At 40.4% G+C, this 13,358-nt stretch overlaps 1 protein-coding gene across 6 annotated transcripts in view; it reads right to left on the reverse strand.

Annotated features, from left to right (window-relative positions):
• Window positions 1-10,299, reverse strand: part of prrc2b (proline-rich coiled-coil 2B) — a 31,290-nt gene extending 20,991 nt beyond the window's left edge. For 5 of the 6 annotated variants that reach the window (XM_020053333.3, XM_010877977.5, XM_020053335.3 and 2 more), the window contains exons 1-7: window positions 10,104-10,299; window positions 5,121-5,295; window positions 4,782-4,956; window positions 1,316-1,418; window positions 1,150-1,213; window positions 817-960; window positions 274-611 (exon numbers count right to left, since the gene is read on the reverse strand). In XM_020053333.3, coding sequence (XP_019908892.2) covers window positions 274-611; window positions 817-960; window positions 1,150-1,213; window positions 1,316-1,418; window positions 4,782-4,956; window positions 5,121-5,235 — 939 coding nt within the window. In that variant the 5' untranslated portion in view covers window positions 5,236-5,295; window positions 10,104-10,299. The remainder of the gene's footprint in view (window positions 1-273; window positions 612-816; window positions 961-1,149; window positions 1,214-1,315; window positions 1,419-4,781; window positions 4,957-5,120; window positions 5,296-10,103) is intronic. The other variant, XM_020053332.3, reaches the window with a different exon arrangement.
• Between the last annotated feature and the right edge of the window lie 3,059 nt (window positions 10,300-13,358).

A 13,358-nucleotide genomic window follows, 5' to 3' on the forward strand; every position in this document is an offset into this window, starting at 1 on the left:
GACTATCGTAGTGACTGACAGGACATGGCTGACAGCCGAAGGACTAGAAAAGCCCATACTGGCCCAGATATATATCAGCGAACCCATTGCACTTCTCTACAACTAGGTCCATGAATATCTTAGGCTGCTAAATTAACTGGGATTATACAGCATGTAGTCTATGCAACTTGATGATTACACCCACACAAAATGCATACCCAGCAGGAATTCAGTTTATTTCACCCCTGGGTGTCGTAAAGGGAAACAAATGGACAGCAAGACTTTGCTACTTACAAAGGCAGGCAGCATGTCATGGTACGTGGTGGTGGTGGTTGTAGGATGGTGAAGCTGGTGTTGGTTTAGGGCAGGGGCGACAGGCCTGCGGACAGGCAGTGACGGACGCAGGGATGGCTCCTTGGGCTCCAGGGCTGGAGGGACGCTGACGATGGTGGCAGCGGTGGGACTGACCACGGAGGCAGAGAGGGCTGAGGGGGAGGCCGAGGGGGGGAGAGGAGGAGGGCTCCCAGTCTCAGCCACGTTGACGGCCTTTCCCTCAGGCTCTGAGGGCAGGCCAGCCGGCAGGGAGGAGGGCACGAGGTTTCTCCCACCACCCTCCCTCCAACTTGTCACATCTGGAGGAGATTAATCATTTAAGGAAACGTGCCAGTGGTTTAAGAAGACAGCGCGGAAAAAGTAGGTGCACAACATTGCACTCGACAGATTAGTAGCAAGCAGACTGAGGATGCTACACTATTCATAGTCATAGCACAGGAGCCACTTTCTAACTTGACCTCAAGTACATGTCACTGCCACCACAGCAGCTTACACCAGACTCACTCTGGGGGCGGAGGCTTGGTCCGGGCCCATACGACGGATCGAAGGCGCTTCTTTCCTTGCCAGCCTTGTCCTGTTCCCCAGCAGCCTTCAGCGTTGGAAATTCCTCGTGAGAGAAGGGCTGCAGTCGGTTTGAGGCCCTTAAACCTGCCATTGCCATGGAAACAGGAGGCACAGCTTTAAAACCATTCAAAAGGCGCTGCTGGAGAATCATTGAGGCTTGGTGGAGAACTGCGGTAAATTGGCGCATGCACATGGTCTGAGAGCAAATCCATCGATGTTGACCATTTACACTTAAATCCATTTAGAGCAGACACGTTTCCCATTCCAACTCACCATCTAGTTCTACTGCCTTTCCATTTAGCTGGGCCCATTGCTTTGGTCCACCTGTGTTTGTGCTCTGAGGTGAAAACCGACAGAAATTAATTTACAAACAGATCCCAATAAAATGATGGCAATACAACAGTGAAAACAAGATTTAGGGGAATAACTCCAAACTCACCTCCTGGCTGGCTACCGGTGTGGGCTTCTGGAGATTTGAGACAGATTTCTGTAAAGCCAGCTGCGGCTGCAACTCCGGCAGCTGTGCTGTTGATACAATGGAACTGAGGGAGGAGAAATAGGGAACGTTACCACATCATTTTGGACAGATGGAAGAGACATTACAAACATGCATCTTGGGCCAAGACACAGCATGATACAAACAGGACACATTGTTTCCCAGCAGGGATGAGATGAATTAAAAACATTAGTGTAACACTTGAAATTGTTATTTTTACATAAATTGGCAATTGCAATACAGTGTAAAAGCTGCTACTGCATATGACTGCTAGGGCACAATGAAATTATACCTATGCAGTTTGTAAATAAGCTAGTAGGCTTGTGTGAAGCGTTTCTGTGGTTTGGGCGTGTGTTGGTGGTGCCATTAATGGTTTGGGGCCTCCCATACAGATGGTTCAGCACTGTGCCAGTAGCACTACAACTACTACCGTACCTCAATTCTACATGGAATTCACAACAGTCCCATTCTCAAGTAATTCTCAGACATTGCCCCCATGCTGCCACCTTAATGGAAAATGTCTTATGACTGAGTAAAAAGATAGTAACCCCAGCAAATAGTAGTAACCCCAGGGCTCAACGTAAACATGTGTTTGCCACTGGTCCCACTTGAAACTTACTGGCCCAAAATCTTCTCCTTCCAAAAGTTGTTATTTATCAGTGTCACAACATAGAACCAAATACATTTGTTACTTAACATGAATCATCATTTATGAAATGCATTCTGGATAAATATTTTTCTTTCTTTCATAACATTTCTAATAAATGAGGGGGGGTAAAGCATTTTACTTTCAAAACACTAACTCATTCACCCCAGGGAACCAGGCGATCGGCTGGTTCGTCAGTTACTGGGTATGTGGTTGTTATGTCATACAATCACCCAATGGGCATCTGCATTTAAATCCCTGATACAACATAGGGCCCTGAAGACGGACTGTCAGCCATCCGCTTGTCTGTAATGCAGACCAGGTGTTGTTTACTATCGGCATGGCTGGTCAGGCATTGTTTGCGAAGGTTGTCAGTGCCTTTATAAAAAGACCCAAATATCTCCACTCTTGCCAGGAACTTAGGACAGACGACAGTGCATCAGAGTCCCATTGACATCGAAACAGGCAACAAATAAAATTTTGCTTTCGTTTGAGCTCATAGTAATCCTTTACTGCCTTCATCAATTGAGTGACTTGCGCAAGTTTTTAAATGTTTTATTGAAAAACAATAACAGACAGCCACACGTCACATCACTAATCAACTCTTGACTGGTCAACAGCACACGCAAAGAGCTGCAAGGTAGTTTTGTGCATGTGCCAGATTACGATACAAATGGAGGATGTTGAGTTTATAACGCAATTATTATTTTAATATCTCCATTCTCTTTGCGGTTGCCCGATCGAGACAGTGACTTGCTAGTTTGATTAGGCCCCACTTGACTTTTACTCGCCCAGAGCCATCGGGCCATCGTTATTGTCGAGCTCTGAACCCTCTTGGAGAAAACACTTCAAATCCATGAATATATGCAAAAACACTAAACTATACTGAAGTAAACACAAAGAAACATCAACACAATGAAAAGTACCAAAAAACAAGTCTATATCCTGAGCTGCCCCTTGACGAAAACAGAATTTGCTTTACAGTCAATACTTCCAAGCTTCTTGCAGGATTTGCCACAACACTTTATAGTTATAGCAACTTTTTTGGACAGGTTTTATGTTCAAGTCAGGGCTCTGAGGTGTTCCATCTGTAGATATCCACTTTAAGTAGGTCTTAATCATCTTTGGAGAGTGTTTGAGGACACTATAATGCTGAAAGATAGCCAACCAGTCAAAGCTGGATATGTCTTTTAAGCCTTCTTTTCAGAGGTCTCTGCCAGACGCTGTGTAAGCACCTCAATGTATATCCTTCGGTCCCTCAAGAAAGCAAACTTCTAAACAGATGCAGACAGCCTTGAGTCTTACCATTTGGAACAAATTAACGCCTTTAGTCCATATAAATCGCTTCAAACGTTTTCTCAAATGACTAAGTTTTTCACAAAATACTATATTTTTTCTGTTCATCAGTCCAACAGGCTCTATAGATCCACTATGCAGAGAAACACAAATGGTTGAATAAACAAAAACAAACAAATGGAATGCCACTTTCCAGGGAATTAAATATTTTCTATTTTCCCCCACCAAAATTATTTGTTACACCTAATACCTAGGGCCGACCCCATTCAGGCTACTTGCTGATTGTGTCCTTGATCTCTTTTTTGTTGAGCATATCAAATGTATTTCCACATAGCAAATTTTTTTTTTACATTTGTGAAAACACTATACAGAAAGGCTAATCCTTACTTAAATTACTGTTGTAACGTTCTTCTCAATTTCTTCCCTCCCAAATTAGAAGGGTTCAGGTTTAAGTATGGTCTGGCCCATGGGTAATAAAAAGAATACATTATATTTATATAGTGCTTTAAGGACCCAAAGACGCTTCACAAAATGAACATGGAACAGAAACAAAAACTACCAAAAGAAAACAAAGAAAATTGAGAGAATTGGATTAGGCATAGCTAGGGTAGGCGATTTTGAACAGATGAGTCTTGAGTTGTTGCTGGGAGATGGGGAGAGTCTCAGAGTCACAGATGGTTTTGGGTGGAGCCTAGGAGCAACCCTTGAGAATGCCCTGTCACCGAAGCCTTTGAGCTTGGACTGAGAGGTAGCTTGCAGTACCAGAACGGAGTGAGTGCGTAGGTTGATACAGAAGAAGGTCGGAGAGGTAGCCAGGGGCGATATTGTTTAGGGATTAAGAATGTCAGTATAAGGATCTTGTAGTCAATACATTGGGAGATAGGAAGCCAGTGTAATTCACTGAGGATAGGGGAGATATGCTGCCGGGACTTGGTGTGAGTGAGTAGCCTGGCCGCAGAGGGGTGTGAAGGCGAAAATCACAGCACTGGATCATTCAGGGGCCGTGTCACTGGCATACTCATGTTTTACATTGAAACAGGTTTGTGCTGGGGACTAGGTTGAGTCCGTACCACATGTTTACTCTGCATTCATTTATGTGACCGGGACTAGTTGGTCTGAATTACATGCATAGGAATCCTTTTGGATCCAAGGAAAATGCCAAATGGTGTAGTCCAACAGAATCTCGGAAAGACTGGAGCCCTGAAAACACCTAACTGTCCCTCTCCAAAGTAGTCAAGATAATGTTGCAGCTCTAGTTGCTGCCTGATGATTCCTGCTGTCACTGCCCACAGCCCACCATCCCTGTCCTTTGGCTGTTTACGGCTGGTCCGGATTCCGCCTAAAGACTCTGGACAGCCCACCAGCATGCATCTACCCACTGGTCATCTGAACATGGAAAAACATTGATGGGGCCCATAGAGGTCATAAACAATCTTTTCCCAGTGTCCAGCCCAGTCCCTCACCCACCTCTTTTGATCGGGTTGTTCCTGTTTGTTTGCCCATCCTGTTCCGTCTTTGGGCACAATAATCACGTTGGGATCGTTTCCTTTGTTCTCTGACTTCAGGCTCGGCAGGTGAGCGGGTGGGGGCATGCGCCGGGCTGCGGCCACTTTGCCAAGACTCTGTAAGCCATGTCGCGGAACTGTGGGGAGAGAAGTGAAATGGAAAGGCAGGAGGAAAAGAGAGGACACAGATGAGAGAGGTGTGAATAAAGCAAACTGCTAATTTTATGTATTGGTCCCTTCTACATAAGCCATGCAAATAAGAGCTAAACAAACAAGTATTTTACAAAAATGTATGACCTACCTGCAGTTTTCTGAGTTTCTATAGACTTTCCCTTGTACTTATCAAACAGGCTGAGTGAGGAATACTTGCTTTTCCCATCCTTGGACTTGGTTATTTGCCCCAAACGATCGGACATTGCGATGTAATGTCATCGAGTATGGAAATTTTTCTATGCGCCTTGCTGTGCCTTCTTTTACTGCAGAGAGAAGGGCATTCATGTCAAAACTAAAGATGCACAAATAGGAAAGCGATGATACCAATGTTTTGTCAATTCAGTACCAGTGTACCCTTCTGATGATACCTTATTTCAACAAAATCCATATATTAATAACAAACTGCAAAATAATTTGGATAATGAATTATGAGATAAATGCAAAGGTATTTGACTCAAAACCCACTTTAAAATGCCACTGTTGGGCTTCTGAAGGGGAGAAATTAGCTAAGGAGTCATTTGTATAAATTAACAGTGTTTCTGAAGATTATAGCTCTCAAACTGCTTGCAGTCTAAATCCATCTAGACAGGGCATCATGGTAACTTTTTGGTTCACCAGAAAATGACCAGGTAGATATAAAATCTCATTTTGGATGCCAAACCCCATGTCTTTACAAGTATGCTGTGGAAGGATTAGAGGAAACAAAAGTATTTCCAGTAACAAGTAATGTGGTCTATTGAGGCTAAATTTACAAAACATCTTGAGACGTCACCGAAGCCTACTCTAAGCCAAAATATCTCATATCGGAAATGTTCAGCAGTGCCTGAATGGAGGTTACCATGGTAATGACAACAGCACTTCAGTGCTAGTCTGCCGCTATACACTGGCTGACTACAATCTGACTGTCCTGTGGTAATTAGACTTTGTAGCTAGCAGTTGCAGTTTAAACTCAAACTGACATTGAAAACCACTACGCGTGTGAACAAAAATGGGAAAGAAACAGAAAAGTATCCTGAAACGTATCATTCAACGACCCACCCGGGGACGGTATGGTACGGCACCCGCTCCCCTACTGAAGACCATGCAAACTCTGAAGCTGGTCATGCGGCTGCTCTGCAAAGAGCGTGCTGGATTCACTGGCCGGCTTTGAATATAAGGACAGTGTGCTCTGTTTCTCAAGTCGCACATGAGTACAATAATACCAGGAGCTATACAAGCAATAACCTTAAGATCAGGTAGTAATTCGACAGATTATCTAAATACCAAAAAAATTCAATTCATGGGTCTAACTAAATGTTTATGTCAGAACATGTTCATCTTGCTCAGGGGTTTTGCCCAGCCGGAGTGCAGTGGTGAAATGAGAGGGGTGGAAAAGCAAAATCTGTTTGAAATATCCAGAAAATGTAAAGGAACCATTTGCCTATAATCGTCCAATACTGACTGCTGGCCGATACGCCAGTTCAAGCCTTGTCAAAACAAAAGACATAGGATTCAATCTGATGGACAATGTGGAGGTTAATTCTACCTCCCAAAGGCAATGTTTAAAAGAAATACCAAAAGTATTTACTAAACCAAAACCGCAGCCAACTAGCTGACTACATATTCCCAATCCAAGGCAATCTCTTCAGGTATACTTCATATACGTTGGCCAGATCACTATACACAGGACCAGTCCAGTTTTGACGTGAGGTGGTCAGGAAAACATCCCTCTTAACAACTAGACACACGTACACAGATTATAGCTACAAAATGTTGGCTTTGGAGGATGACACGTACCACTTTGGAAAGTTCCTAAGCAACAAAGTGCATAAACAACACAGATGACCACCACAAAAGATTGTGCAACAGTCTTCTGGTGATGAACAGGGGTAAAACTGAACCAATGACACAAACAGGGATGGAACATACGGCCAATTATTAGCCAGACGACCTGACTACCAATACGATAACGGGTGATCTTCCAACCAATGTAGCGGCAGTCTTCTTATGTTCCAAAATATCATGATCTCATTCCAGAAAGATACAACTTGTTTTCCCCACAATGGCTGTTCATGTGTTACTATGGAGGAACCAATTTTTTGGTTCCAGGTAGAACAGTTAAGGGCTCATGGTTCAAGTTAGAGACTGTGTTCCACCCAGAACCAACAGAAGCCGGTATGTAATTATATTTGACCATGCATTTACACAAAGTAAAATGGTTCATTGATGAAATCACTTTTTACACAAAGGACCAATAACAAAAAAATTACAGAATCTGTTCCCAAGTATTCCAACAAATACAGAGACCGGAAATTGTTATCGTTGCCGTATTTTCTAATTTCTTCACGACTTAGATGTGGTTCATTTGTAGCGCACTCGTTGTTATAACTATGCCCCCTGAATCAGGTCGGACAAATCGGCCAGCGGCTGAATTAAGTACCCCGCCATTGGCTGCTCAGGTTAGAATAATGTGAATACAGAGCCATGGATAGGAAACCATTTGTAACTACAGGGATACAGTGCGGTCTTCAGGGAAACATCATCTAGAGCTCCCGCTGGGCTTTGGAAATGTAACGAAGATCTAATTTTGGCAGCCAAATTATTATTATTTTTAGATCACAATAATGTTTTCTGATATGAAATAACATGCATTTGCAAAAATAGATCAGTAGACAGAGACGTGATCTCACTACAAACCAGGCACTGATGCTTCGGCATGGAATTTATGCTTTGTATGCTCAATCAGGATAGATAATTCAAATTAAAATCTTTGCCAGGTAACATTATTGGGTAGGCCTATATAAGTAGGGTTCATTATAAGTTACAACACTCAAATTAGTAGAATGGAATAGTGCATTACATTGTATTCCTGCACACAAGCTGTGTTAGCTAATGCTGCAATGACACTGCCTTAATTGTTATGGGGACTTCCATTACAGAAACATTTTTGGCCAGTTTCATACAAAAACACATGGTAATACTTACTAATTGAATCCTCTTTATAAAAGTACAATATATCCCACTCTGGAACTTAAGTATAATAATGTTCACAAATATATTAAAACACTTGCCATATAAATAATGGATTTCGGTTAATTTAATGAGTTCATTAGCTCAACATATGACATTAATTATGGCTTTGCAGAACTTACAGAGACTACAGGGTGTTAATGGAGGCCAGGATAAAGGCAACATTTTATAAGAATCCAAAATCTGAAATAGGATATACCAGGACTTCAATGTTATATATTTCAACTATTCTCCCAAGATCCTACTTGAATTTAAGGACAGAAAATTTCTGTTTTGTATGGAATCAATAACCTTAATATGGAAATATATATTTCTATTACATCAGTTCACAGATTCAAGAAGATGGATAAAAGGCCAGTTATTCTGCCAATTGAACAGGCTTGCAAAATATAATAAAATTCTACAAAGCAACCAATTCAAAGCTAGGCCGTTTTCAACCAGACGGATATTCGTTTCACTTTCTGAGATAACCTTATTACTTTCTGCGATTTTACTGTCAAGCTAAATACACGAATGAAAACCCTTTTTCAGGTACATAAAAAAATGGCAAGCAATACGTTCATTTAACTGACGTTATTGTTTTTATACATTTAAACTGTACTGTTTTTGCACTGACAGACAACCATCATCAACCAAATCATGAGTCTCAGAGATTGTCTTAAGAAAGGGAGAACATCATCATGACCGGCTCCTCGGATGTGACGGGTTTTGTCATTGTCATTTTTTTGTCAGCTAGCTAGCACACAAATGTACTCAGGATGCAAAAGGGACACCCTTAATTAAAATGTTTCCCGAAAATGCCAGATACACCCTTCGTTGCCTTGTAAACGTCAAAACACTATATAGTGTATTGTAGTTACTAGCGTCATCATAGCTACAGAACAGTAACTAGATATTTATCGAATGTTTTACACTGATGTTTCAGCTAACCATGACCATTACCGTGATTCATGTTGCGCAAGACTGATATAATACAAACATAATGTTTAGCGATCTAAATAGACAGATATACCCAGCTAATCAGACAAACATCTCAATTGCAACTGCACTGAATAATTACAAACCACAGCCGGCTCAATAGCAACAAATTACCAATAATACGCAGAGAGCAAAGTTAGCTAGCTACACACGGTTCAATGTCAACAAAACGCAATCAAACGCAAAGAGCACAGTTAGCCAGCTACACCAGCAAACCAACAAGGCCAGATTAAAATGGCAGTTATGCCGTAACGAGGTTAGCTAGCTAGCCAATTTTAGCTCACTCCCTTAACTTGCTAGCAACTTACAATGTTCGCTAATGTGTTAACGCTGGTTAGCTAGAGGTTGCGAAACACAGTGGATAATGCTCGCTACTCACTAGATAAGAAAATAGAGGGTATTAGGCCACCGAAGAACTCAAATTGACAATCAATTGCTGAAGCAGCATAAGGTATTAGTAAATCATGTCTGTGCTACGTTGGCGTGTTGTTAGTGGAGTTACTATAGCTAGCTATTGTAATACAGTAATGTAATAATAATGTACGCGCTTGGGGGAGTCCAGAACAGAGTATGTAAACATTGCGTTGTTTAAGTCTGTGAGTTCATTAAAAAACACCAGAGAAACATGGACAATAATATTGACTCAACTACTATTGGAATAAGTATTGATAAAATAACCAATATTTTAGTCGGCATAACACTTGACACCAAACGTATTTCGCTAAATGTCAAGTTGGCTAGCTAGCCTAGCAATTGGCTACCTATGATTTCGAACTACAGTACAAAACGGCTAAAATAAAGTTCCAGCCTAAAATTACTATACAATCCAGTAAATGCAATCTTGCGTTTCCAAGAACACATGAAACCCTTGCCTTTCAAGTGGCAGTGGTCCAGGTCAAATTGCACAAACTAATAATGTATTTTAGCAGTTATCCAGATTTCAAGACCACGGTAGAAGGCGGTGAAGATATAGGACAAGGCGATTAAAAATGGCTGCTGCCCAGAACAAAGCAACAATAAAACTGTGCAGTAAGGTCCCCGTAAAACCGTTCACATATACCCCCAAAACACATTCGTGACTCACCGATTTTACTTTTTATTATTTCTTGTGAGCAATAATGGCGATTTATTTCCGAAATATTACGTGTCTTCAAAGGATGGCTGGCGATTGTGCTGCCGATTCTTTATATAATTTCCCGTTTACTTGTGTTGGTGGTGGGCAACCTACCCGGCCTGAAAATGAAAGTCCTTGCTCTCGTCGACTCTGGTGTGGATGTACACGGATGTGACGTACAAAACAGTGAACCCTGGTGTCCTTTTAAAACATTGCACTGTAGCGAGATTGAACAACACAGATTGAGTTTCTCTTCTTTTTTTAGATTTCTTATTTCATCCAATTAATATGATAATAGTTTATTTTATTAAAACATTTAATGTTTATCATTGAAAAAATGTCTATCCTATTTAATCTACTTATAATAAAATGAATTACACAATAGCATCTATTTTTTTCAGTTTCTAACCGCAGTCCATCACTCTGATGAACAGTTTACTTCAGACCCTTAATGCCAGGCACAATCCCTGTATTACAACCCAATAACTCTGACCATAACATCCACCTGTCTACTACTTATTTTTTTGTCATCCTGTAATTCAGTGCTGTTCATACTGTGTATATACTGTACATATCATATCCACCTACCTCACGTATATTACACCTGCAGAACATTTTGTTTATTCATTGCAGCATCGTTTGCACTCTGCTCCATTACACTATATATAGATCACATCCACCGTCATTATGTAAGTAATAATACCTGCATTAAAAATATTTATTTCCAGCAACCTTTATACCCTACTCATTGCTTTATTGTCTCATCAGTCTTAGTCTTATTGTTTTGGTTTATTATGTGTATTTATGTGTCCTGTATATTGCAGTTGGTGACTCCATTGTTTAAGTTTTTTATGAATAAGCACACCATGAGCCTGTATAATCCAGAGTCAAATTTGTACACATACCTGGCGAATAAAGTTAATTCTGATTCTGTTTCTGTGTAAGAACAAATATTTGAGAAATGAGCCAGTACTAATGCTATGCTAAACCTCTATGTATTTGAGTAATGACAGCGATCTTACCGTCGGTTTTTATACCTTCAGTATCAAGTGCAATTGTGGACGAGACAAGCAACATACTCTGAAGTACCTTACCTTGGTTTATTTAATTGTAGAAAATATTTTTGCTTTTATAGATTTGTCAAATATGTGTGTTTTCATTTCAATCGACTTCCTATAATTATAGACGTTACAGCTGCTACCCCTCAAATTGTGTCTCCTGTCTGCTCAATTCAAGTGGAGTTCCTGGTTTCCGGCAGTGTGGAACTGTCAATCTTCTGTCAAAAAGGCTGACTTCATCTCGGCATATGCTCCCCTTCAGTCCTTTGACATTTTTGCCCTGTTGAGACATTGATCACCCCAGAAAACATTGCTGCTCCAGCTGTTCTTTTTTCATCTCAATGTTTTCAAATTGTCCCAGAGCATGGTGGTAATGGTGGTTTTAGCCCTTAAATGACACAAGCTACAGCAGTTTGGAAGGTGGACACTAAAGCTAAATCAGGTTAACATTTCAATCTGGGTTTAGTTGTAAAGCAAAATATAAGCATGTTTATAGATAGTTTTCAGGGGCCCCTGAATGTCAGTGGTACAGTCACAGATTTGCAATTAGCTGTGTCACTGGGAGACACATCTTTTAATGCTTTCAGATTAGCCATGGGGTCCTGTCCTGGTTTAGAGGGTTGGTATCAAATATGGTTCCCCTGCCTTGTTGCAGTCATGTGAGGTAAGGCCAAAGAGGGCATTCCTTTTGAAAGACTTCCTAGTTGAATGAAGAAGCAAGGCTTTAATCACAAATGGAATATTACACATTCTGGGTGAAATCTTTTATAAAAACAAATGTCCACATTATACATGGGACAGTTTTAAACTGTTTTAAATACTTTGAATATTTTAGGTAAAGACTGTCTTGTAAAATCATCCTGATTATCCAAGCTCATATTCTGTTTTGATGGAAAAGCTCATAGAACATGAAGAATGGTTCACGTGAAGAATGGTTCAGAATGGTTCTACAAGAGAGCTTTGCTCTTGCTAAAAAAAACCTATATCTATTTAAATATATTTTTGTTACTAAACATTTTGCAGGTACAAGTTATGGTGAAAATAGAATGGGTAGCTACAGACAAACAGGACAACTGCTGAAGATTGGCACTGATTTATGTCTCATATCTTACCACCAGGTGGAGCTATTGACCACATTACTACCACATCCTCTCATTGGCAACGCCAATACATTTACTTGTCCATTGCCTAAGATATACATACTTGTATTTACATTGGAAGCTGTGATGGCCAACATTGAAGTGCAAGGTAGACATTGATCAGAGTAATTCATTGAATCTGAGGTTGCATCTTCACTACATCACGAAGGATTCTGTGATGTGGATGGTGCTAAGGAGGAACTAACATGGCAGGGTTCACATTCTGCGTGGCTGCGTGTGTGTTTGGCACCATATGTGTTCTTATTTTTTTGTTGCGGACGTGCTGTCCGATGATTACTTACAGAGCAATCATCATGTCACTGTCTACCAATTTCACCTAATCAAAATAGAAGCCCTGTGATTACGAGTGCTTAACTACTAAATACAGTTCTTAATTTTTTTAATACAAATTCATTCAATTTTGGGGCACTTAAATCAGTGAAAAGTTTGTGTGTGTACACCGTTTCATGTTTTGTGCGTGCATGCCAAAAAAGCAAACTATTGATCAATAATCTACTAGCATGGAGACAGGAAAAATATTTTACCAATATTCTAGGCCTACCAACTCATATTTTGAGGGCAGGGTAGCCCAGTGATTAAGGTAAAAAACCTGGAGGAAGACAACTAACTGCCCCCAGGTTGTTGCAGTAAATATGAATGTGTTCTTAGCATACTTACCTGGTATAAAATATATACTGTACTATTGTGTCATAAAGTAATAATTTGTAATCTAGCATAGAGTTCTGTGGTCATTCCTGAAGTATGGAAAACCGCACATATTTTCATATTTTCAAGATAAATCTGCTTTTGACTATTACACATCCTACATATGGAATATTTTACAGAGACATTCTGGGGCATATATGGCCTTTTTGTTGTGACTATTGAACGTGACTGCTTTTTTAATTATTGCATGTTTATTTTCATATTCAAGTATAATGTTTTGTTTTAACCTTAATTTGCTATAATACAGGGCTCAACTGTGTTATATACATATTTCTGTGTTATAGCGTGATTTCTCCATATAG

Source organism: Esox lucius, chromosome 14 (assembly GCF_011004845.1).
Source record: "Esox lucius isolate fEsoLuc1 chromosome 14, fEsoLuc1.pri, whole genome shotgun sequence".
Classification (NCBI taxonomy): domain Eukaryota; kingdom Metazoa; phylum Chordata; class Actinopteri; order Esociformes; family Esocidae; genus Esox; species Esox lucius.